The sequence below is a fragment of the Pogoniulus pusillus genome, chromosome 34 (genome assembly GCF_015220805.1).
Source record: "Pogoniulus pusillus isolate bPogPus1 chromosome 34, bPogPus1.pri, whole genome shotgun sequence".
Classification (NCBI taxonomy): domain Eukaryota; kingdom Metazoa; phylum Chordata; class Aves; order Piciformes; family Lybiidae; genus Pogoniulus; species Pogoniulus pusillus.
This window is the reverse complement of record NC_087297.1, coordinates 219789-246185: the sequence shown is the minus strand read 5'-3', so window position 1 is coordinate 246185 and position 26397 is coordinate 219789. Positions and strand designations below refer to the sequence as shown.

At 46.4% G+C, this 26397-nt stretch overlaps 1 protein-coding gene across 3 annotated transcripts in view; it reads right to left on the bottom strand.

Moving 5' to 3' along the window:
• Positions 1 to 13183: 13183 nt before the first annotated feature.
• Positions 13184 to 26397, bottom strand: part of YES1 (YES proto-oncogene 1, Src family tyrosine kinase) — a 96721-nt gene continuing 83507 nt past the window's right edge. For 2 of the 3 annotated variants that reach the window (XM_064170661.1, XM_064170660.1), the window contains 7 exons: positions 26100 to 26249; positions 25733 to 25888; positions 24698 to 24877; positions 22497 to 22573; positions 21993 to 22146; positions 21410 to 21541; positions 18179 to 20404 (listed from right to left, as the gene is read on the bottom strand). In XM_064170661.1, coding sequence (XP_064026731.1) covers positions 20196 to 20404; positions 21410 to 21541; positions 21993 to 22146; positions 22497 to 22573; positions 24698 to 24877; positions 25733 to 25888; positions 26100 to 26249 — 1058 coding nt within the window. In that variant the 3' untranslated portion in view covers positions 18179 to 20195. Of the gene's footprint in view, positions 16336 to 18178; positions 20405 to 21409; positions 21542 to 21992; positions 22147 to 22496; positions 22574 to 24697; positions 24878 to 25732; positions 25889 to 26099; positions 26250 to 26397 lie in introns of those variants that run through there. The other variant, XM_064170662.1, reaches the window with a different exon arrangement.

Sequence of the window (26397 nt, the reverse complement as noted above, 5' to 3'; positions counted from 1 at the left end):
CCACAGGCCTCCCCACACCCACCAAGCAGTCACCTGATCATAGCCTTCAGGTTGGAGAGGCAGGATCTGCCCTTCCTAAACCCATGCTGGCTGGACCTGAGCCCTTTGTCATCCCTCAGGTGCGCAGTTATTGCCCCCAAGCTAACCTGCTCCATCAGTTTCCCTGGCACTGAGGTCAGGCTGACAGGTCTGTAGTTCCCAGATTCCTCCATCCAACCCTTCTTGTGGATGCCCCTGGGATGGGCTCAAGGATCCTCCACAGCTCGGGTTGCTCAGGCTTGTCAATTCATGTTCTGTTAGCAAGAAATCCATTCTCAATTCCCCTTTTTCTTTTTGAGCAACCCAGACTTGATCTGCAATTTTTACAGAGCACCTGCTCTGTTCTTCACTTATGCCTGAACATGTCATTGCTTGCTAAAGAAGGCAGCAGCCTTCAGCCTGACAAAGTCCAAGAGCATACAGAGAACCTCAGAAACACAGAATCATAGAATCTCAGAATCACAGAAGCACAGAATCATTTTGGTTGGAAAAGACCTTTAAGATCACCCAGTCCAGCCATTCTTTGACTGTCCCTAGCCAAGAACTCCATAGAAGCAGGTAAGGCTGCAGTGGAAGTGGACGCAGCTCTGCATTTACTGGCGAGCATACTCTCTAAGAGAGGGATTATGCCAGATATGAGAAAGCTCCATAAGCTGGTCAAATGGGCGAAAGAGAAGGGCTTTATGAAGCAGTTCCATATGATTTTTAGCCCAGAGAGCTGGAGAGAACTGGGAGATGCACTGTGGGATGCAGTTATTACTGATGGTAGAGCTGCATGTGGGGGGTGCTACCCAGCTCCTGGTATCTTAGGTCCCAAGATGGACTCAAGGACACTTCCCAGCACGGGTTGCTCATGTTTGTCATTTCATGTCCTGTTAGCAAAAAATCTCTCCACAGCAGGGATCCAGTTTGCCATCTGAAAATGCAGCTCCCCATGCTCCCACCGACAGCATCCAATAAAGGATGGAGATTCTTAACTCTAAAAAGGAAGAAAAACAAAGAGACAGAGGGGGGAACAGCAGAGGAAAAGAGGAAAGCAGAAGTGATCAAAACCAAACACAGGGAACCGGACACCGCCCCCTCCTCCAGTGACAACAGCTCCAGGAAAGCAGTCCAAGATCCACCCTTACCATCCCCCACACCTCATAGCTCACCCCCCAGGAGGACGAACCCTGCAGGTTGAAGGGACGCACGTCTGACAGACCTTCCCGACAGACTCCAGAAGTTAGAAGGCTAAGTCCAGCTCGGGGCAGGGTCTGTCGGACTTGTGACATGCTTCTATCGGTGTGTCCTGTGCTTATGGGGTTGGAGAGGGGACGGGAGCGGGTTGCGTTGGGCACTGGGTCTGTGTGTGAGGCTGGATCCTTCAGAGAGCTAGGCTATTTGCATATATAAGCCTTCTCCAGGCAAAGGTGTTCAAATTACCACCACAATGGCACACAAAGCCTTGCTAAACTGCTCAGCCCTTGCTCCGCTCACCTGCCCTCTGTCTGAGCGTCGTTTATCAAGTTATGAAAGAGCTTCTTAAAAAGCATGGCAAAGCTCTTTCTGCCACGACGTGATAACAACGGAGGTCTGTGAGAAACAGGAGAAGTTTTTAAGGTAAACATCAGAAGGCTGTATCTGGTGAAGCTATAAAGCTAACGCTGAAGTATGAGAAGGGAGAGGGAAGAAACATCCATCAGGAAGCTTCTCCAAGACTTTTTCTCTCTGTGAGAGATGTACTTTGAAAGTTAGGTTTGCTGTGCAAAAGTTTGATTTTAATATCACCTGGGCTGTGGTGAGAAAAGCCCTGAGATACGACAGAAACCAGGGCGCCAAAGACTTGTAAGTTACCTTTAAGGGACAACAGGGAGAGTAACAGAAAGCTAGCAGCTAACAGCCACAAAGGATGGAGGGCTGGGAAAGCGGAGGGGCGAGACAGAAGCAGCGAATCTGCTTAGCCGTACCAGCTGCACTTGGGACGCCATGGGAGTGGCGCCCCCCACAGGATTCGCCCGCAGCATGCTGGAGCAGCACAGGCCCATTCCCTCCCCCCCAACCCCCCACCACTTGAGCACAGCCTGGCACTGAGAAGCACCCCGCCTCCCTCCCCCAGTGCCAGGTCAGCATGGCCCACCCCCCCCTTATGTCCTTGTAGCTTCTGCAGTTTATCTCCCTGGGAGAAGCAGAGTTTGGTTCTTAAAGGAGACAGTCCTGCATTTTGATAGACTTTGATTGCAATGGATTTTAGAGTTCAAGAGTTTACTGGACAAGATGCTCAATGGTTATTAATTGTACTAGAGTTTGGGAATAATTTTAGCAGCGTAATCATAATACGACTTAGTTAATTCCAATGGAGTGTAAGTAATTGGTAGCTATTAAAATGGAATATTATGGTAAGAAGTTATTTTGAGAATGTATAGGTTAATGATTATTTCTTTTGTGCTGATTCTAAGGTCCTTTATTTTTCTGAATAGCATGGTACTGTTTTCTTGGATTTTCTTTGTTTTTCCTCAATTTTCCTTTAGTTGATAGATTTTTCAGTTGATAGATAATATAGTTAGGGCTAAGAGTTTATAATATGAAAATTATAGGATTTAGGATATGGGGATATTGTAGGATAATTTTTCTTAGGTTTTCCTGTATATCTAGATAGCACTATAGGATAAGAATCATGTGAAAACAAAACAAACAAAAAAAAAAAAAAAGAAAAGAAAAGGGGGGGAGAAAGGAAGAGAGAGAGACAGAAAGAAAGTGGGAGAGAAGAAGGAAAATGTGAAATTTCTCTAGTCACATCATACAGAGAAATTCACCCTATACAAGGCCGATGGATTTGTTAGCCTAGGGAATGAATATGTCTTTAGTTTTGTATCTGTATATGCGTTCATTCATGCATGTTCACAGGCTTTTGATGGATACCAGCTTGTTATGACAGGCCTGCTTAGGCAGTGAGCAGAAGTCACACTCAGATGGCAGATACTGTGGCCGGAACTTGAAAGGAATATTGAGATAATGGTTGTGTGTGCATAGGTCATAGGTTTTGATCATGCTTAACGAATTTGGGTATTTTCATGAGCTTCCAGCAACTCTGTTTTAATGAATGGACAGCTACAAAACAGAGATCAGTTTAGCCTCTGTTATAAGGGCCAAACCCACTTAGTGGCAAAGATGGCACTGTGCTTGTTATCTTTTTGCAAAGGGCCCTGCAAAAAGATGAGAAACACTGCCTTCATTTTAAAACAAATAGAGGAATTGTGGGAATTAGGCCTAATAGAAAGCCTAAAAGCAATATATAGGGCATATCTTTTGTATCATATTCAGAAATTACTAGCCCTTAAGCACAACAAACACGCAGGTCACAGCAAAGGAGTGCAGTGAAAATGTCAAGATTCCTGAAAATTATAGAGTGAATCCAGAACAATGGGAGTCTGAGAAAGATTATTGGACAACTAGGTGAGCACAATACCTGTGGGGATAGGGCTTGGCCTGATATTCCTTCACATGTAAGGGGAAGACGCTGTAGTCTAGGATGTCTTTCTCTGTTAACTCCAAATACATCTACAATTCTACAACATTGATTACCGCACAGAGTCCGATGAAAACATGGCACACATGCACTCTCCTGTGACTGTGATGATCGTCTGGACCTTTTGGTCTCTTGAACCAATGACTTACTGTCACTTTCTTAGCACCAGAGGTAGCAGTGGGAAAAGCTTTTGGGTTTGTTAGATAAGCTTGGGTTGTTGGCTTGCTAAACAAACTAATGCTACTAGCAAAGCTCTAACAGGTTCATTCTCTTTCTGATTTTAGTATTACTGATTTGAGGCCTGCTAATCAGAGATGAAAAAAAACCTCTGTGAGGAAGACTGCTGGCCTTCTGTGCTGGTTTGAGGCTAATTGGAATATTTTAATGAGAAAAATAGAGTATAGGCTGTGAAAAGAAAACAATGGTGATGTCTCCTACACTCATAGGTTCACTGAGGCATATAAAAACATGGATATGACAATATATAAGTCTATCTGACTGAATTGGTGTCTGTGTTTTCCTCTGGGCTTCTGCTGAGTAATCCAACTAATCATTCTGCTTTTGACCCCCCTTGCTGATCCTCCAAACTCACCTTGCATGTAAGGCAGATTCTGGGATAAGGGTGGGGGGGTGGAAAGAAGGTGGAAGGGTGGTTTGGAGCCCCTCCTGGGGACTCTAATTTCTAGGAGGGGTATTGTGTTTCTGTATTATTTTAAATTGTATATAACTATAAATATTTGTATATATATATATATGCTTGTAAATTGTGCGAAGCTGTAAATCGTTATGAAGGGGAAATTAATTAATGTGAGATTATATTTTTCCAAAATGTATATTGTTTATTAATTTTGATATTCAGAACTCTCACCACCCCCAACCACTAATTTTAATAATAATCAGTTCTTTGCATGGTCATGGAAACATTTTACAGATAGTAACCACATCTAGTAACAACCCGCAGAATATATAAATATCAATTGAACTGGAAGAGAGTGTTCTTGTGGCCAAATGCCACTTGCAGTCAGTGCACTGCTTGCCCACTAGATGGGCTCAAGGAGCTCCTTCTGCTTATGGCAGAAGGCAATGGAGAATTACAAAGAGGCTTTCAGTGTTTACTCACAAAATTATTATCTCCCAACTCGCAGGGCTAGTCACAGTCCCAAACACTTTCAAGGAACCTGTCTTCTTGGCTGCTGAGACTTGATTCATCCCAGCTTCTGGGGAAAGGAGGTGGACTATCTCTGACCTTGTCTCCCGCTGCCTCTGGATGATCCGTGTACCTCCAGGACTTCTTATCTTGGCTCTGATCCACGACTTCAAGGTGTAGGCAGAATGTCTTGCGGTGTGCAGTCTCAGCATGATGTCACGCTGGCTATGCAGGGAGGCATTTAGAGTCTGTCCCTGGTAAACTCGCAACAGTGGAGTTTCCAGGCAAACAATAAGGCAGCAAGCAATAGCAGCAGGTAACAGCAGAGCAAGGCAGAGCACACTGCTTACCTTCTCATCTCCTTCTATCAGTGTGGGCTGAGACTAATTGCCCCTTGGACACAGAATAACCAATCAGAATGGCAGTTATCCAAGCTTGACCATAATAGGTAACATAGAATCACAGAATCAGCCAGGTTGGAAAAGACCTCCAAGATCATCCAGTCCAACCTATCACCCACCCAGCCCTAGCCAATCAACCAGACCATGGCACTAAGTGCCCCATCCTGGCTTTGCCTGAACACCCCCAGGGACAGCCACTCCACCACCTCCCTGGGCAGCCCATTCCAATGCCAATCACTCTCTCTGGCAAGAACTTCCTCCTAATATCCAGTACTCAAGGCGTGGCCTGACCACGTTGAGTACAAGGGAAGAATAACCTCCCTTGTCCTGCTGGGCACACTGTTCCTGATCCAGGCCAGGATGCCATAGGCTCTCTTGGCCACCTGAGCACACTGCTGGCTCATCTTCAGCCTACTATCTACCAGTACCCCCAGGTCCCTCTCGGGCCTGTAGCGCTGCTTGAGGTTGTTGTGGCCAAAGTGTAGAACCCTGCATAGGCTTGCTTTACCCAAATTTGGAAAAAGCATAGGCCTTGCATAAGGTAGGCACGAGCTAAGCTTGTGTAGCCTGTTTACCCAGGACCAAGACAAGTCTGGGCAGGCTAGAGTCCTTAGACTTAGTGGCTCCAGGTTCTTTTTTCTTCTTTCCCACAGTTCCTTCTACCCATAACAGAAGGAGGGAGAGCAGAAAAAAAACATGCCTAGGAAAGCCAGGACATGTACAAGCCCACTTTTGGCCGATCAGGCCTACCACAACTTTCTGCCCCTCCGGCCAATGGACCACTTAGATCAAGGGCAATTAATTATCCCTCTGGTGACAAAGTATCTTGTGTGGATTACCTTATTACCTTGGGTACAAGCATGTTGCCTTTCTTGGCAGTGGATACGGCTTATCATGTATGGATAAGGTTGCCTGCACAAAACATAGTAGGCTACACATATGCATAGTTACATACTATATGCATTATACAAACAGTGTATACAGGCATATTACCACAGTACTCTATGTAGAGCATAACACAAAAAAGTGTAGAGCTTTATTGCTCTGAGCTCAGTACCTGGTACTCTTTATTAATCCCCTCATCTCCTTGACCGGCCATGGGTTTTGGCTTTTGTAACACTGAATCAAATGTATGCATGGAGCGCTTCAATTCCCACCCCTCCCAAACCCCAGCTGGAGATGGATTTCTGTCACAGTGACAGCTATTCCTCAGTATCACGAGGAAGCATTTACTCCTCTTCTGAGCACCAACAGTGCACCTGATCTACAGATGTGATCAGTGTCAGCATCTTCAGTAACCACAAAGCCATTTGCTCCATGAACTCTTCTGGCCACCCATAATGAAGTAGTTGCTGAACACAATAATCTTCGGGTGAGTTAAACCATTCAAAGTAACTCAGGAACTTGTTATTGCTGACAATGGGATCAGCTGGGATCTTGAGTGTGAGCCCTTCTGGTGCAATGCCTTTTCTTGTCTCTCTGGGAGCACTATCTTCCAGAAACTGGGGACACGTCTGTGAAACACACTTTCTTTTTGTCATGTGGTGCTGCCTTGTGGCTTTCTTTGTACTGCTTGTTATGTGTGCTCTCAGATGAGTTAGCAGCTTTCTGCTGTTTACAGTTCATGGTTTTTCCCTGGGATTTCCCTTCTGTATTATGTGGGAATGGATTATGCCAACAGATGATGCTGTCCTCTGTTCCTTCTGAGCAATTTTAGTTTTTCAGACTGTTTTCCACCTTCTCAGATGGTGAATTGCTGCTACAGTGTGATGGATTATGCAAAATTAATAATCTGTATTAATTTTCATATCCAGTTGATGATTGCTAATAACTATGAAACTTGTTTATTAACATTAAAACTCACCAGAAACTTATTCACAGGTTCAAAAAATGCAGAAGTTGGAAATTTATATATGCAGGGCACAGGCAAAATGAGAGCACTTATTCCTTAAAATGGCAAATGGAAATATTTGTTGGGAACTGGTTGAAGGATCGGGGGCATGAGTCCCCAGAAGCTTTTATACAATCAAGTCTTTGACGTGAGGTCTGAGTGTATTGAAATGCAGTAGCCCACAGCAATGTATGTGATGAAGCTCAAAGGCATTTGTCCTTGAGCTTTCTGATAAACAACTTCCACAGGACTGTGTCCAGATAGGGAAGCTAGCTTCAGCAGGAAACTGCAAGCAGGAGGACCATGCAAATTCCAATCCTTAGATGCTCCAATCGCTAAATAGCAGTACTGAAAGGCATTCTGGGTTCTCACTAACATGTACGCTTGTGCACAGAGGATAACAAGCCTGGTGCTCGCAATAAACGTTGGATCGTCTTGCAGCTAACTCATACTGAGTCGTCTCTTGGCTTTCCCAAATCCTGCCTCCTCAAATATTATACTGGAAGAGGCTTTAAGCATTTACTCACAAAATTGCAAATCAGACAGTACCCAAAGCATGTGGGACCCTGACTGGCCAGTGAGACTTGATTCTTGCCTGCTGCAGGCCACACTGCCTGCTACCTCTGCTTGCTGTGGGAGCCGTGGTAAACAAGCCCATAGACCAGTATGGAGCTGGGCCAGCCACGAGGGTCTTCATTATGCAGAAGCCCATTTTATTACATACAGCCTGAATATATATACACTCAGCCAGTAGAGCACATGCCTACACATTAGCATAACTAGCCAGGGACAACCCACCACATCTGCATACAAACAGGCCTTGTTATTCTCGTTAGCAAAGGTCCATTATCTACCCTTTCTGAGATAAGGTGGCCAGCTGCATGTGAGAACCAAGGTCTGTTATTACAAGGATGTGCCTGTTGCCACTTCTTTTCACTCCATTCCCACAGCTCTCCTGCACCTGCACCCCACAACTCCCTTTTCTGTTTCTTCTTAAAAATGGAAGTAGCATTTCTCATCCAGTTTGCAAGGCCCTTTGCAAAAGAAATGAAAAAAACACAGCACCTCTAAAACACTACTAACAAAAGCAGCTGCTCCTTATCTCGTCCAATGTGTAGGTTCTTCTGCGCTCCAATCAACAGAGGGTTGAGCTGGCAACTCTACTTGTGCAATTGCCTACTCATTAAAATAGCACTGCTAGAGGCTTGTGAAGCAGGAACCTAAATCATTAAGTATCGCCAGCGCTGCATCTGGGATAACTGACTTTTGGTTCACCAATATGGTTAGATGGTCATTCTCTGCTTTATTGCCATGTTACAATGAGTTAGATGCTTTCTTGGAAGAAGCGTGCACAGCTAACTTAGTTTAGGATTGGTACAGGTGGATAGCTCACGGTTGGTCAAGGATTACCAGCATGGCACGGATAGGTGACGTTACAATAACATTCTGAGGGTCAGCCCCTGGGCTGGCTAACCCGGCCCCCTTGGGCTGGCTAACTCTGCCCACATGCAGCTGGCACTCCACCCCCTGCAGATGCATGTGGGATGCTAAATGGATCAAAAGCTTAACCATATCTCAGTATACATTCCAATACACAGTCATCTGAGCAAAAGTCTTTGCTCACCACCAAGAAAACAGACTGAACATACAAGCTGACACCCATCAAACAAAAAATCCAGGCACATTGCCCTCTTCCCCCCCTCCCTTTTTTTTTTTTGTTTTGTTTTTGGTTTGTCGTGAATGCAATGGTGTTCAATCAGAATAAGCAGGTGCAAAGTATAGTATCTGAGCATATAACTTGTATAAGTGTGATGGTACAATTGCAGTGACCTGTCACAGGACAATCCCACAGAAAGCCAGTGCCTAAATCTTTGCCATAGTAACCTTGCCAAAATGATAACCATGTTACCTCTGTGTTGTTTTGTTGTGTTCTGTTTCCACATGATTCTTACCCTTATAAGAAAAAATCCTAAAAATAAAAAAAATCCTACAATATACCTATGATAAACTCTACTTCTTAACTATATTAATGCTAAAAATTGATAAAGGAAAAAAATTTGAACCCCGGAGTCGATTCCAAACACAGAAAAAATAAGAAACCCAAAGGAAAAAAATTAAAAAGAATTGTTACACTACGTAGTGCTGTCCAAAAAAATAATTATAAAGCCACGGCATGTAGAAAAACAAAAGAAACCTTTAGGATAGTCAATCCCAAAAGGGAAAAAAATTGTTAATCTATCAGTTTTTCCCAGGTAAGACCAGTCACAAACTTAGCATTCCTACTGCAATATAGCATTACAATTAACAAGCACTTAAGGTCGTATCCAGCAACCTCTAAGATCCAGTACAATCAGAAGGATGAAAACATTATCAAGATTTACATCAGTACCACACAGCCAGCAAGACACAAACGTGTGAATCTGTCACTTTAAAGAATCAAGCCACCCTTCTCCGCTGAGAAAGCGCGGGGGGGTGTAGGTGAGCCGCGCTCAGTGCCGTGGGAAGGGGGAGGGTAGGGGGGGGTGTCCGTCCCGCAGAGCCAGTGCTGGGAGAAGAAGGGGGCTGAGCCGCACTGCCCCGGCAAGACGCGGGGGGAGGAGTGGGGCGTGTGGGCATGAAACCGCCAACCGAGAACCAGCCCCGAAACTCCCAACCCCCACGATGTAGTCTGAGACCAAGGGGGTGGGGGGGGGGGGCGCGCAGCTGGCGAATCCGGTGAGGAAACACCAACCGGTCCTCCATCCTGCAGCCGAAAGTTCCAAGGTAAAGAAAAAAAACCTGGGTCATCCAACCTGTTGAATGCAAACAGCCCAGCTCCCTGGAGCCCAGAGAGAGACTCAGCACCTCCGCCAAACAGAGCCACCGCGCCCGGCTGCGAGGGATCGGCCGCAGCCGCAGGAAATGCTGGATGGAAGCGTCTCGCAGGTCCCACAGTCAGTAACGGGGGGGGGATTACACTCAGCTGTCTCAGGAAGATCTTTCAGGCGCTTTGACCTCCGGGGTTTCGTCTTTCTTGGGGTGATCCTATGAAGCGTGGGGGATGACAAGAGTGGGTCTCCGGAGGAGGACGAAGTGTCCTCTAATGCATACTCAGTCGCTTCTTCTTGGTCTCTGCTTTTCCTCTCAAACTTCAATTTTCAGCTTAAAAGTTAGCTTGACTGGACTTGGAGACATCTCAGCTGGAGTTAACTTAGCTGGGATGCAGCTTATCAGCAAACAGTTGCAAACACCAGTCTCTGGACTGGCAAAAAATTCCTGAGATACCTCTGCGGCTGTAAGGCAAATCTAAGAGTCGTTAGAAACAACATTTATGTTTTGTTTTGTTTTTTTATCCCCGGGGTTTTTTAACCATCACCTCCTAGATGGGCCACTTCAAAAGGCCACATATATTGCAGGGATCAAGAATTGCTCCTTTTGGCCAGCAAAAATAGAGCCTTCAACGTCTCACAGAGGCAGCTTCTCATAAGGAACTTTTTTTCGTGGGGCCTTCCACCACTGCTTCTCCGAGCACGGACCTCATGCCCCCCCTGTCCGGATTATCTCTGGATGCATGCATGTCTTAACCCAGTCCCCGGGGCGGGGATCGACGCGGCCGGTTCTCCCGCTCCCCTCTCTCTCGGCAGCATTCTTCCACATCCTCACAAGAAGAATTTCCAGCTGCGGAGGAAGGTCAGGCCTCTCTGTTCCGTGCGCCCAAGGGGGTCAAATCCCACTGTTCGGTGTGCCAGATGTTGCAGGCCGCACTGCCTGCTACTTCTGCTTGCTGCGGGAGCCGTGGTAAAGGAGCCCATAGACCAGCATGGTGTTGGGCCAGCCGCGAGGGGCTGCACACGGTTCAGTGGGGATTGTGCAGAAGCCCATTTTATTACATGCAGCCTGAATAGATACACTCAGCCAGTAGAGCACAGGCCTACGTATTAGCATAATTAGCCAGGGACAACCCACCACATCTGCCTGGTTATTCTCCTTAGCAAAGGTCCATTATCTACCCCTTCTGAGATAAGGTGGCCAGCTGCATGTGAGAACCGAGCTCTGTTATTACAAGGATCTGCCTGTTGCCACTTCACTCCGTTCCCACAGCTCTCCTGCTCCTGCACCCAACTCTTCTGCATTCTGCATTCCCACACTTGCCAGGCTTCTGTGGAAAGGAGGTAGACAATCTCTGCCCTTGTCTCCTGGCTCCTCTGGACAATCAGTGTATCTCCAGGACTTCTAGTCTTAGCAGGAAGACTTTCAGGTGCAGAGAGGATGTCTCATGATGTGCAGCCTCAGCACAATGTCACGCTGGGGGCAAGGCAGGCAGATCTCATGCAGGCATTTAGATTCTGTTCCTGCGAAGCTCTCTAGGCAGATTTAGGATGCAAAATGAGGTGGCAGCAGCCCCATGCTACCTGCTTATCCCTTTTATCAATATCCATCCCAAGACTAATGGGGCATTGGACATAGCTTAGCCAATCGGAATGGCACTTTGCCGGGCTTCATCATATTAGGTGAAGCAAGGGCTTTCACCCTCCCACGGTTGCCTCCCCTAGCACAGGAGGAGCAGGGGAACAGGGTAACATGTCTGGACAAGACAACATGGATAAACCCATGTTTGCCCTGTCAGGCCTACCACCACATACAGTCCCTTGGTTTGCACTTACTGGTAGCATCTGCAGAGTATTCTGGTTTCTAGTTGCCCTGGCTGTACTTCCAAGAGGCCAGCTGCACTTTCCAAGGACTCTTTCAGTAGTTCCCAGGGCTAGTCCCCAGGCTGGCAGTAGAAGGCTGGCAGTTTTTTCTCTCTCAGTGTTTTTGAGGAGGCAATAACTTTTTTCAGTAATTTCCCCTTCTAATCAGTTCTCCTCTGTGGCTGCATAAACAGGTTATTGTTAACACTTAAGCATGCTGAGGATACAAGATTTGGCACCCAAAGCAACAGCATAAACAGTAGGAAAGGGGCTAAAAGATTAAAATATCAGATGAAAGTCTCCTTGGGCTCACCTCTGAAGTCTGTCCAGGTCCCTCAGGATTGATCCCTTCCCTCCACTGTGCCAGCCACACCACACCACTGTGCCATCTCCAGGCTTGCTGAGGGTGCCTCAGTGCCACTGCCCATGTCATTGACAGATATGTTTCACAGCACTGGTCCCAGTACTGACCCCTGTGGGGCACCACTTAGCACTGGTCTCCATTTGGACACTGAGCTGCTGCTCACATTGCTTGGGAGTGGCCATTCAGCCAATTCCTTATCCACCAAGGGGTCCACCCATCATATCTATATCCTTCCAGTTCAAAGACCAAGTTGTCATGGGGTCAGGGTCAACACTTTGCACAAGTCTAGGTGATGCCATTACTTGCTCTTCCTTTGTCCACTGATGCTGTGGCTCCACCAGAAAAGGCCCCAGGCTCATCAAGCAGCATTTGCCCATGCTGAAGCTGTGTTGGCTTATACCAATCATGCCCTTGTTTTTCACGTGTCCTAATAGAATCTTCAGGAAGATCTGCTTCATGACCTTGTCAGACTGACTGGCCTGGAGTGCCTTGCATCTTCCTTTTCTCACTTGGTGGACATGGGGGTGATATTTGCCCTTTTCCAGTCAGTGGGAACTTCACCCAGGACTGCCAGGACCTTTCAAATATGATAGAAAGTGACTTTGCAACTTCATCTGCCAGTTCCCATGGAGGGATCTTGTCAGGTCCTGTGGACTTGAGCACCCTGAGGTTCATTAGATGGCCTCAAATCTGGTCTTCTCTTAGGGTGGGCAGATCTTCATTCTCCCAGTCCCTGCCCTCACCTTCTGCAACCCAGATATGGATATGGATACTTTGATCCTTCAGCAACAGCAGTTACTGTATTTGCCAAAAATGATGCCTTTGAATTTAAAAAGAATATTGTCACGGAAGGGATTCTGCCACCTATGCCAGTTGTGGTGGAGGGGAGAAATTAATTGGTGTGGGATGATATTCTATAAAAATATATAATTTATTTTACTTCAATATTCTGAACTATCGCCACCCCCAACCACTGAACTTCAGTATCATTTTGGATCTTACATGGTTATGAAAGACATTCTAGGAATAATGTCAAACAGTAACTTGTTAATAACTAGCAAGCATTCAAACTCTGAACAGAGAGAGAAATTTCCCCACGGTCAGCATGCCGCTTGGGGTCAATATGCTGCTTGCCCAGTAGCTGGGCCCAAGTTCTTTCTGCTCTATGGTAGGAGGCAACAGAAATTACAGAGGCATTAAAGCATTTACTCACAAATTCTTATTAATTATCAATCACCCTCCGAGGCTGTGTCACAGTCTACACAAGTGTCCAATCTTCAGGACCTCTGCCCATGGACTTTGAGGCTGGAATCCTCCCGGCTTCAGGGGAAAGGACAGTCTCTGACCCTGTTCTCCTGGCTTCTTCTGGACGCTCTGTCCAGGGATTCTAAGGCAGGACCTTCAGGTGCAGAAGACATATGCTGCCATGCAGTCTCAGCACACTGTCACGCTGGCCATACAGGCCAGTCACATGCAGACAATTCAGGGTCTGCTCCTGGTAACTCAGCAGCAGTGGAGTTTACCAGGCAGTGATAAGGCAGCGGGTGTGCAATAGTGTGCATGGCTGCACGGGAGATTGCGCTCCGTAGATAAATGCAGGCAATATAGGATCTAGTCCTGGCAACTCACCACAGTGGCGTGCAAGTGTGCACGGCTGTCTGGGAGCCCACGAGAGATTCTGTCTCCGTGAAGTAGATGCACTGCAGGTGGACAGTCAGGCAGGCAAGCAGGCAGGCATAAGCAAAAAGCAGTGAGGGTGAGTCTAAGCAAATTGTTTACTTGTGTACCTCTATTTACCAAATCTGGGCCAAGATTAATGGCCCTTTGGACATCAAAATGACCAATCAGCTTGGCAGTTAGCCAAAAGCATACCATAATAGGCAAAGTCCACAAGCCTGAACCTCCCAAATATGGGCATAGCATGGGTCTAGCATCCGGTGAGAATGAGCTGGGCATGTGGGGCTTATACAACCATGTTACACAATCAGGAGCCCTGGCCAGGCCAGACTTTATGCAGCCAGGTTTGTTATGTGTTTACGTGTCTACCTCTGGTGTGAACAGAAAAACATGTCCAGGCAAGACAAGGCATGAATGAGCCTATTTTCGGGCCTATGGGCATTCCACAAAAAACATTAAAAGAAATAACCACCTTGGGAGCTGCCTGCAGCACTGCCAGGGAAAAGCAGCTCTCTCAGACGGAGCAGTGAAGAGCACAGGTCTCACGGTACTGCCTGAGCTTTGTTATCCTCCAGGCCTGTGGAGAGCAGGCAGCCTGCCATGGCATCCTGCATCAACTGCACCCACTGGTAAACATGCAGCTGCCTGCCAGAGCCTGCTCAGGCTGAGCTCCGGAGGCAAACCCTCCTGTCCAGGTGGGATCCAGGTGGTGTCTCAGAACTGGCTTCTTTACACAGTGTGCAAAGAGCAACTGGCACAGGGTGGAGCTGTTTGGCTTATTGCAGCTCTGCTCAGGAAACGGTCCCAAAGCAAGTTACAGCTATGCAGCAGCTGTCTGGGGGGACAGAAACACTTCTGCTAACAGCAACTGGATGGTTCTTTGTGCACTGTGCTCTGAATGCACTGTGCAGGCTCAGGGGGTAGGGGTCTTTAAGGTGAGTACCTGAGATTCTGAGGGTGTGGTTTCCACATTAGAATGAGCCAAGGACACACCCTGAGCAGTTCTTTTGCTGTCTCATCTCATGAAAGGTCTCATGACCTTTCATCAAGGTCCCTTTGGTTCTTATTTCTGCTTGGAAAGGCTCTGCTGCCTTCTGCAGAACATTTTCCCAAAGCCTGGGCTCATAGAATGTGTCTAGTCTTAATCTTCACCCTTCCATCACAGGGACTAGGCTCTCTGGTTATGGGCTTTGCACCAGTTTGTCCCCCTAAGGGTCAGTCATGGGTCACTCACTAATGGTTGTAGAACAAGGCTCGAACCAGCCTAGAGAAGCTGCTCAGCACCACTGCAGAGAACAGAAGCAGCCCTTGGCAGCAGCCTTGCTCCATGTCTGCAGCGCACAAGGGGACAGGTGCTCCTCCAGCTCCCTGCACTTCCAATTGCTGTTCAAAAGATGAGAAAGGAGAATAGATAACACTTGCTGTGCTACATCCCTACAGCCCTCAGCCTCCTTCCCTCTGCCCAGTGTCTCGGCTGCTCATCTCCATCCTGCCATCTCACTCTCTTTCTTTCCCTCCCCTCTGCTAAGGGGAAAGGGAGCAGGGAAGCTGTTGGTGTTTCTCTCTCTAAGTGATAGTAGGGAAAAGTGCAGAGAAAACCCTCAAAGGACCTGTTCTTAAGCAGAGTCTTGAGCTTGTGGCTGTGGGTGAAGTTCTACAGTAGGTTCTGCTTCTCACTTTCAGCAACTTCTCAGCTGACAACTACCTGTGCAAGGTCCAGCAGCTACCCAAGATTACTGGTTAGAACCCATATTTTAGTTCAGGGCTATCAAAAATAGTTACCACCCTATTGCCATCTACTGACTCTTCCCAACTCATCTTGAGAAGGCATCTGCCAGAGATGTGCATCCTGGTGTTTCCCATCTGGATGGTGCCTGCCAGCCTCCTGCAGTGCCCAAAGGCCAGCGGCAGCCTTCTTGTGGCATCAGGCTGAAGCAGAAGCATGCACCTGCACTTCCAGGCATCTGAGCAGATTCCAAGCACCCACTGCAGAAGACAAGAGCTCCTGGAAAAAGCAGTTGTGGACCTGAGTAGATGGCCATCAGACCTGCTCATGGTGCCCAAAGCAGATATTCAGATGTAACCTCAAGCCCTTTAACAAGAAAAAACTTTAGCATTTGAGTTTCCTGTGTGCAGTGCACTGCTCTACTCAGGTGAGCGCTCCTCTGGTTGAAGCCAAACACAACCAGCTTCAAGTGAAGGCTTCTCTCTCGAGGGGAAGCTGGCACGAACACATGCATTTGCACAATCTCCACAGAGAACATTTACTGCATTCCACAATCAAAGCTAAAACACAGGAGTGAGAACTTACTCATTTCAGCTGTCTATATTCAATTGTGCTATTCCCAGCTGTGGCCAGTGTGGCTCTGAGTGAGAAGGACTGGAGATGGGTACAGGGAAGAGCATTCAGACCTCCTTCTGCCCAGCAGCAAACTTTAGAAGACTTTCTTTTTCCTCTTTCTGCTCCTTCTCCTTCATCATCTTCTTCATCTCTTTCTTCCTTTTTTTTTTTTTAAATTTTCAGTGCCAAAAGCTCCTCACAAGCCCAGGGAAAGGGCACTTGAGTGGTTGCAGGCAGGAGCACACAGAATGTTCTCTTCACAGTGCTTGATGCCAAGCCAGGTGTTCTGGTTTGAGGCTAATGGGAGTATTTTAATGAGAGAAGTTAGATCATTAGTTGTAAAAAGAAAATAATGATAGAGTATATCATTCATTGGTTTGCTGAAAGCCAAAATGTCAACAATTCTGTTGCTTCTGCCAGAGAATTCCTGTTCCTTTGACTTAGAATCACAGCATCAGTGAGGGTTGGAAGGCACCACAAGGATCATCCAGTTCCAACCCCCCTGCCATGGGCAGGGACACCCTATGCTAGATTGGGCTGGCCAGAGCCTCATCCTGCCTGGCCTTAAACTCCTGGAGGGATGGGGCCTCAACTACCTCCCTGGGCAATCCATTCCAGGCTCTCACCACTCTCACGGCGATGAATTTCTTCCTCATGTCCAGTATGACTTCCTCCTCACGCCCAGTCACTTCTCCTCCCCTCTGCTCTAGTACCTTCCACTAACAAAGCTTTGCGGATTGTTTTGTCTGCCTGGGCGAGAGAGGGGCCTTGAGCCCCTTCTGGGCAGTTCCTGTTTCTGTATTATTTCTAATTTGTATATAGCTGTAAATACCTGTAAATATATTGTGTGTATCTGCTTGTAATTTAGCTCTGCTGTAAACAGACCTTCATCTTTCTTCCAAGCTGTCTGAGCTGGTCTGGTAAATGTCAATAGTTGGGGGAGGGAGTCTCTCAACCCACCACAGCAGTGCATTTTGATCTATATTTTATCTGGAGCAGGATCAGACATGTTTATCTGTGGAAGTTTAGTCAAAAATAGTATGAACACATTTTTAAAGCTTAAAAAACAACACGTGAGAGAAAATCTGCAGGCCTGATGTGCACAGCATCACAAGGTTCTGAAGGAGACTGGGGAGAGCACAGCTGACCACAAATGACCTGATTGTTGTCATTAATAGCAGTAGAACTTGAATTGCATGATAGGAACCACTACAACCAGAGCGACCTTTGCACTCTGACAGTTGTCAGAAGAATGAGAACAGTGCTGCAGCAGCTATTGCTGACACTCAAATCAGTGCCAGCTCCTTCATCTACAGAAGCACCGTCCACCCACATCAGCCATTTGCAGTTTCAGCTGTCCTGGTTGTTGGGATGGGCACCATTCAATGTGGCTCAAACATCAGACATCAGCTGTCATGGGAGCAGAGGTCCAAAACTCCCTGAGGAACTGCGCAGAAGTCAGCATTGTCTGCAAACACCAAATAAAGTGAGGGGGAGGTGTCTGCCCTACAGCATGGTAGTGACTGCCAGCTCATAAGGCTGGGCTTGCTCTGTCCCAAGCCTGACCCACCATAGGGGTCAGTTTTAGGTGACATTGTTCTAGGCCATTCCCACCAAGGACTTCTGAAGCACTCCACAGAAGATACTCTCCTTTTCACTACAATAATGCACCATGGACTCAGCAGATTTATGCAAGTACACGCAGGGGCATCCTCCACTAGAGCAGGTTCCCTAGAGTCCTGTCCAGCCTCACCTTGAGTATCAGCAGGGATGGGTCCAAATCACCTCCCTGGGCAACCTGTCACAGTGTTCCAGCACCCTCACAGTGCAGAACTTATTCCTAACATCCAATCTCAATCTGCTCTGCTCTAGTTTGAAGCCACTGTCCTTATACTGTCCTTGCAGGCCTCTGCAAACAGTCTCTCTGCAGCCTTCTTGCAGCCCTCGTCAGGTCCTGGCAGGCTGCTATTAGGTCTCCCCGAAGCCTTCTCTTCTCCAGGCTGAACACCCCAGCTCCCTCAGCCTGCCCCATAGCAGAGCTGCTCCAGTGCTTGGATCATCTTTGTGGCCCTCCTCTGAACTTGCTCCAAAGGTTCTGTGTGCTTTGGTCCCCCTCCCACCCTTTCTCTGTTCACAGAAGTGAGATGCAATCAAGGAGAAATTTATTTTGAACCAATTCTGCAAAACAGTTCAACAATGCCATACTTTATAAAAATACTCCGTTACATCATTAAACTTATCCCTATTCATATAAAAAGTGTCAATGTGAACTTTAAACTCTGTTAGAGTAAGAACCACATCAAGGTCTTTGAGTGAAACAAATTTTCATCTACAAAGAAACTGCTCTCGAGAAGTCTCCACTGCAGCCAGTCACTGAATTAGTGTTTTATTCTCTGTACAAGTGTTACCACCACGACCTGCTCCAGCCAGCAATTACAACCCAAAGGACTCCAGTGGCATTTGTGGCATTTGTTTTGTTCTAACTATTAATACCTAAATTCATATGATTGTGTTACTCATTTTAAAATACTTAGAAAAGTTCCATTGCAGTTCCAAGTTGGAAATCTCTTTTTGGTGTTACTTTTGCTTCTTTTTCTTACATAAAGCCCTTTTAAACTTCGACAAGCACAGGTGTCTAGGGGATGAGTGATGATGAGGGGGAAAAAATGATGGGACTGTTCTGATGAAGATCTGTTTAGTAGCTGGACTCAGTGTAGTCTAAGCATGTTTAGTACCTAGACTCTATCAGCAGCTTCTGGGAGATGCATCTGCTGGCCAGGTTTACACTGACAATCTGAATTCCAACCTGATAGCTAAGTAAGAGTTTAGTGTTTCAAAATTAAAGATACAGAAGCATGATCAGAAGTCAAGAGCCTCGTGCAAACTGCTGAGCAAAAGCCATGATGTTATTGCTTGATATGTCAGCAGCCACAGAAAATCAACCCAGCTGTAGTTTCAGCTGGGCTAGTGCCAGCAGCTGTCCCCTGCCACTCCAGGGGGACATTAAATATATTTTATCCCTTTAGTTTTTCAACTTTCACATTTTCTTGCTTATTTGTAGTTAAATAATTCTGTAGGGAGGGCAGAAGTGGGAAGAGCAACTGTGTGTAAATGTGCCTTAACAGTCAAGAAAAGCAAAAGTGCAATTGAATCCCTGACCAGGTGGGCATGTGTGGCCCCCACCCTGCTGACTCCTGCCAGCCACAGGTAGCACCACACTGTCTGGCAGAGCACTACGAGGTGGCCATTCACCAGCTTCAGTCCTGCTTTCCTAGTGAGCTCTGCTCAGGGACTCTCCCCATACAAAAGCTCAGTCTTGGATTGGAGTTTAACAGATTAAAGGCTTTTCCCCCTGGCTCCCCCCACAGCTTCAAGTTCAAATCTCTCACATTTCAGCAACATCAACCTGTAAAATATTTTCTCAGTTTCTAGTTACCTTCATTGCTCTGAGTTAGTTACACAGGAAAAAAACCCAGCAAACTCTCTTGCTGTTTTCCAGTTCTATGAATACAAGCATGGACCTGAGCACCCTGCTCTGATGTCATTGCTGAGCTCTACCCTTCAGACCAGGGCTGCCATTCCCTTCTCCAATGTCTCTTTTAACCTGCCTGCCCTAATTAGGTTCCTGCAAAAGGAATCTGAAAGACTGAGCCTTAGTCCAAACACAGCTGTACCACCTGATTGTTGGGAAGGGCTGGGGGCACACAGGCCTAATTCTGAACACAGGGAATTTTAGAGAACTGGAATAGAATTGCTTGGTCCCACAAAGCTCTTCTGCTTTAAAAACATCTTACCCCAAGATCACTAACTCCAGACAATTCCCAAGTGCTGAGGAAAAAAACAGGATTTGAAACATTGATTTTTCTGCTGCTGTTCACATCAACATCCATTTTTCTACCCTGTATTTTCAGTAGGCTTCCTTTGGACCCTGAAAATAAGTTGGGGAAGAGGCAACAAAATAAATTCATGTCATAGGTAAAATAGATTCTAACACTTTAAAAGTGGTTTTGTGCAACTGCAGGATGAGATTCCAGTTTGCCATTAACAACATGCAAAGTAGCAAAGATTCTCTTTCCTTGGGTTCCTTACAGAGCTCAGGAACTCTTTGCAAGTCTCTGACATTTGGCAGGTTTGTGCATGTAGTGAGGACTGCTTTCTTATAAATTGTCTCCAGGCTGGTACTGTGGTTCTGTAGCAGTAAAGTAGTCCTCCAGGAAAGACTGAATATACTCAAACGTTGGTCTCTCATCAGGGTCCTTCTTCCAACAGAGTTTCATTAGCTCATGGAGGGACTCTGGGCAGCCCTGTGGGCAGGGCATCCTGTAGCCACGCTCCACCTGTTCCAGAACTTCCCGGTTCACCATCCCTGAAAGGAAAAGCCTTTTAGCTTCGAGTGACAGTGTGCAAAGAACAGTTTCATGAAGGCTTTCAAGTGTCTCTCCAGCCACCATGCACATGGATCTGCCACAAGAAAATCTTTCCTGAGTGATTTTTTCATGTTCTGCACTAAATACATTTTCTGGAGATCATTTCATTACTCTTGGTGCAATGAAAGGGCTTCCTCCATACTTGGTTCTTTCCATTTGTCTGCTTTCTCATTGCTGTACTTCCCCACTGCTTTGGGCCTGTCCTTTGGAGGAGACTCAAGCACTGCCTTCCCCCTTCCTTATGTTCCACTCGAGAACCACTTAATTTGAAATCAGGCCAAGAAAAAGGCATTTTATAGCTAACAGAACCCAGCCAGGCAAACTCCCTGATACGTCACACGTTTAGTTTCCAGAACTGCTCTAGCAGGTTCCCTCCACTGATGCTGACTGCAGCCTAGAAACAAGTCCAGAGCAAGAATTTCAGCAATAGACAAAGGAAAACATAAGGATACCAACTACTGTGAAATTAACAATCAGTCATTTACAAATGCTGTTATCTGAAAAGGAGCCTGGAGAAGAGAAGGCTGCAGGGAGACCTAATAGCAGCCTGCCAGTACCTGAAAGGGCTACAAGAAGGCTGCAGGGAGACCTAATAGCAGCCTGCCAGTACCTGAAAGGGCTACAAGAAGGCTGCAAGAGGGCCTGTTTGCAAAGGCCTGCAGGAACAGGACAAGGGACAGTGGCTTCAAACTAGAGCCGAGCAGACTGAGATTGGATGTTAGGAACAAGTACTGCACTGGATGAGCTTTGGAGGTCACTTCCAACTCAGGCCATTCTATGACTCTATAAATAAACAAAGCATCTTTGTGAACAAGGAACCAGTGCCAGGTGACTAAGTTTCTGTCTGCTGTGGGCTCTGAATGAAGGCAAAGAAGTAAAAAAAGTAATTCCAGAAGCACAGGATAAAAGAAATAAAAGGCAAATGTGTGGAGTTCTGCCCTCACCTGGGTATGGCACTCTGCCCTTTGTCACCAGCTCTGTCAGCAGAATCCCAAAGGACCACACGTCCGACTTGATTGTAAACCGCCCGTACAAGGCTGCCTCTGGAGCAGTCCACTTGATGGGAAACTTAGCTCCTGCAAGCAGTGGAGAGAGGGCTGCACTCAGCACAGTTCACAGCTGGCTTCACTGACAACTCCATCTGCTTTTCTCTCGTAGTATCTCAGACTGGAAACCAGTTTCAAACCATGGCAGCAGTCACTGGCTACAGCCCTCGGAAGCAGCCCAGACCCCCTGGGCTCTTCATGATATATCAGAATTTGGAATCTCATCTCTCTCCAAGCTGCAGCAAGTTTGATCCCTCCAAAATATCTAACCACACTTTTTAAAAACATAACCGAAGTGACAGGTAATAATGAAGGTTAAAAAGCTGACTCAGCTGGCACTGTTGTGAGGGGGACAGCTAACCACAGCTGCAAGCACACACATGCACACTCTGCTCATGCAGACCAGTTCTGCTCAGTGAGACAGCTCTAAGCAATTTGGCAGTAGTTGGTCTTATTTATGCAGTAAATAAATCACCCTTACCTTGCCTTGCAGTGTACTCATTGTCTTCTATTAACCTGGCCAGCCCAAAGTCTGCTATCTTACACACCAGATTGTCACCCACAAGGATGTTGGCTGCCCGCAGGTCCCTGTGGATGTAGTTCATTCTTTCAATGTAAGCCATGCCATCAGCAATCTTAAAAATAAAGTTTTAGTTAAAGATTATTTTCCATGCCTCTACCCATGTCTCCCAAGCATCAAGCTGTACCTCTTCATCTTAGCTCCATTCTAATGGGAACAGCCTAGGGGGTACAGCAGAGCAAGGGCTTGGGACAGCAGTGATTAGAGCCTCTGACTATAGAGCAGCTGCTAACTGGGAACTAGACTCTCTCCTCTTTCGTCAAATTCCAAACCTACAAGAGAAGGAGTGAGACAGAGCAGTACACAACAGCCAGGGCAGACAGCTTTTATGCTTGGCTGGTATCTCCGACAGTTTTGAATCTCTCCTCTAAGCACAAAACAGTTCTTTTGGCTTACACACTGTACCTGAGCGGCCATGTCCACCAGCTGGGGCAGTTTTAAGTATTTCCCTTCTCCTTCTTTGAGGAAGTCTAACAAGCTGCCTGTAAAAGACAACACATTCAGGGGGAAACATATTAAGGAAAAACCCCAAAGCATTAATTTGATCTGAGTATACAAATAAGACTACTTTTGACCTACACATGAAACCTTCCTCTCCCCAGCCTGTCACTGAACAAACACACAGTGGCCATGCCTGCACTTGCCTCTGCCCTGGTCACCAGTGAGAGCCACAGTCAAGTGTGGTTGAATCCATTTGAGTAACTCAATGAACTGAGCACCGACAAAACAGACTTCAGATGGATGATTATATGGCAGTATGCAAGGATTTTCCCCAGTACTCCCAGTACCGACTGCCTTCCTAGCCAGTGAGACTTACAAATGAAGAACGAAAATCCTCCTCTTAGTTACCTCATTTTTAATGTCAGCTTCAGTTATATACTAGAGCAATAACCATAACATTCTTACTTTTGGGGGGGGAGGTGTTTTCTTCCTGGCAGGGGAAAGTAAAAGTCTCTTTCACTCTTTATGTTCTCCCATACTCACATCCAGAATGTTCTAACAGGAGCAGTGTTTGAAATCAGTTCCAAGAACCTGTGCTTCTTTCAAGACAGTCACCTGGGCATGCATGGCCCCATTTGCTCTTTGACAGCAGCTCTCCTATAGGCATTTTTGTGTCATAAGGCTATAGGAACACCAACTCCTCCCACAAAAGACTGAGAACTAATCAGTCTCATCACAGTTAAAACCACAGTGACACAATTCCAACTGTGGTGATGGTGGGGAAAAAGTCCCTGAAGAGCAGCTGCTGCACAGCAGCGATGGCTACAGCTGAGAGTGAGACACTCTGGCGTGGGCTGAGTCACTTACTGTGGCAGGCCATACTCACACTGCTATTGCTGTCTGCTGTCTGGGTCTGCACAGACCTTTTCCTGTTTTGGCTCCCAAGGCTGGAGAGGAGCAAAGATTTCACACTGATCTCTAGCAACCTGTTCACACTGAAAAACATTTTGGGCACTGTGCTACTCTTACCCACTTCATTTCCTTGCAAACAGAGAAAGAAAGATAAAAGGGAAAGGAAAAAAAAAGTTCTACTAACTTTGACCCATCAAAGAGGTTTGCTTTTTTGTTTGGGTAACATGGCAGGAAGATTTCAAACACACTCAGAGGCTCCCAATGACATTCTGAATCCATGCCACAACTTTTCCAACTCTACCTTTGCTTTTGCAAGGTAAGGTCTCACTCCCAGGTTTAATCTACTTTTTCTTAGGTACTACAAAGAATATTTTTTGTTCCTGAGTGCTTTGCCAAAACCAGCCATGAAAAGTGCTTTTGCACACAAGCTTTAAGCTGACAGAGAGCCCAGTGTTGTTCAGAAGCAGTAATGACACTGAAGTAACTTTTTATATTTTCTATTCCTTTTCACTTTCTCAAACCTACACAACACTTCAAGCTCCCAACCAAATAAGGGCAAAGCACAAGCAGGCACTCTCTTGGACTTAAAATCACTTCTGTTTCTTACCAGGACAGTAAATTTTCTCTGAGATGGACTGAAAGTTGCACATTAAAAAACTGCAATAAGTGACTTTCAAATCTGCTGCTCTGTAACACTAACACACTGAGGATGTTTACCTCTGAATCCTGCCTAAATCTCTCAATCTCCATTTCAGCAGCAGGGAGAAATGATACAGAGCTAGAGAAGAAGGATGAAAGACTGAGAAGCTTTAAAGAGATAAAAGAGAAAGTCTAGGGAAAAAAAACTTTGACCTTTAAAAATCTACTATTACACTGCTGGAAAAAACCCAAACATAAACCTCGCCCAAGCCCAGGTGTTTGTGCTGCTGTGAGCAGGCTTTGTCGGCAGGCAGGCACATTCTCACCAGATTTCATCCAACTCAAATAGAATAGGCAGGACATGCTGAAAAATGAAGAGGAAAAACCCCCAATCTTGTGGCTGGAAGAGAAGCCAGAGTAACAGAGATGTGCTTCCACTTGTGGCCTACATCAGAACTGCTTCAAAAGGGTGAGCATTCCTCACTTCAGCTGAGGCCAAACTTCTCCTGACCCTCCAGGCCGCTTGAACCTCACAGCAATGTCACTTGGAACTTGTTTCTGGGATCTCAAACAATCCTTCCAGTGTGGTACCTCAGGAGTGTCCTGCCACATACCTTTTGTCATGAACTCAGTGACAATGTAGATAGGCTCCTCAGAGACCACAGCATAGAGTGGGACCAGTTTGTCATGCCGGAGCTTCTTCATGATCTGAGCCTCTTGCAGGAAAGCCTCTGGCATCATTGTGCCGGGTTTCAGGGTCTTGATCGCTACTTTTGTGGTTCCATTCCATGTTCCTAGAGAAACAAATTAAATTTTATTCTCCCCTATAACAAATCAAAGAGATTTCCTGCTGAAATGGTTTGCTGCTTGCTTCTCTTTAGTTAGCTATCAGCATGAACTAGAACTGTGGCACAGATTAGCTCTGCCCTCCCGTGTCTGATTGGAACCAGCACCATTGCTTGTCACTTATTTCTCTTCACTTTTTTTTCCTCTTTAATTATTTATTTGTCAATAAAAACTGGTTCTCCTGCACCTCTATTCTGCCCTGGTGAGACCACATTTGGAGTATTGTGTCCAGTTCTAGGCTCCCCAGCTCAAAAAGGACAGAGATATACTAGAGGGTGTCCAATGGAGGCTACGAGGATGCTGAAGGACTGGAACATCTGTGTGCTGCGGAAAGGCTGTGAGCCCTGGGGCTGGTTACCCTGGAGAGGAAAAGCCTGAGAGGGGATCTGAGCAGTGGTTACAAATAGCTTAGGGGTGTGTGTCAAGAAGGGGCCAGGATCTTTTCAGTGGTGTCCTGGGACAGGATACAAACTGGAACTCAGGAGGTTCCACCTCAACATGAGGAGAAACTTCGGTACAGTGAGAGTTGCAGAGCCCTGGAGCAGGCTGCCCAGAGAGGCTGTAAAGCCTCCTTCTCTGGAGACTTCCAAGACCCACCAGGAGGTGTTTCTGTGTGGCCTGCCCTGGGTGACCTTGCTTTGGCAGGGAGGTTGGACTGGATGATCTCTGGAAGTCCCTTCCAACTACTAGTATTCTGTGACTCTATGTGCACAGCTCTCTTATCAGATCCCAACACTGATTTTCTCCCAACACTACCAAAATATTCACAAGAACACTCGAAAGGTGTCACATCAAGCTCTTACCCATCCATACTTCGCCAAAGCAGCCCTGGCCCAATTTAACTTCCAGCCTCAAAGACTCTCTAGGGATTTCCCAGGCATCTTTTGCTAGTCCCTGTGTCTGTGGTTTCACAGTGGGGCACACAGTTGTTAGCTTGTGACACAGCCCATCAGCATGCTCTAGAAAATGAAAAAAAAGAGCTCTGTTGCTGAGCAGGGGTAAGACTACAACAAAAGTAACATTCTCACGTTGGCCAAATGAAACAGGCTGCTGCTCTTTGTTGAGATAAAAGAAATGGCAGAATTGTGAATGTCAAGAATAAGCTCCACATGCAGTTTTTACTTCATGATCGGCACACAGTGGCACTGGGACACCAGAGCTCAGGCTTACCTCTGTAGTGTTTCACCAGCTTCTGGAGAGATTCAAACTGTGCTCTGGTGGTGATGTAGTATCCACCATTGTCAAGTTTCCTGATTTTGTAGTGTTTCACATTATCACCTCTGACCTCATCCCAGTCACGTATGGAAAGGGAATAAGCACCTAGGAAACAATTCATCCTTGGTTCTTCCCCAGAAATTAAACCCCAGACCTAACACATCCTCCCCACTGCCATCACACAGGCAGCTGTGCATGTGAAGATAGAAAGTGGGAGAGGCAGAAAAATGCTCATTCTTTCCACCTTGGCGGG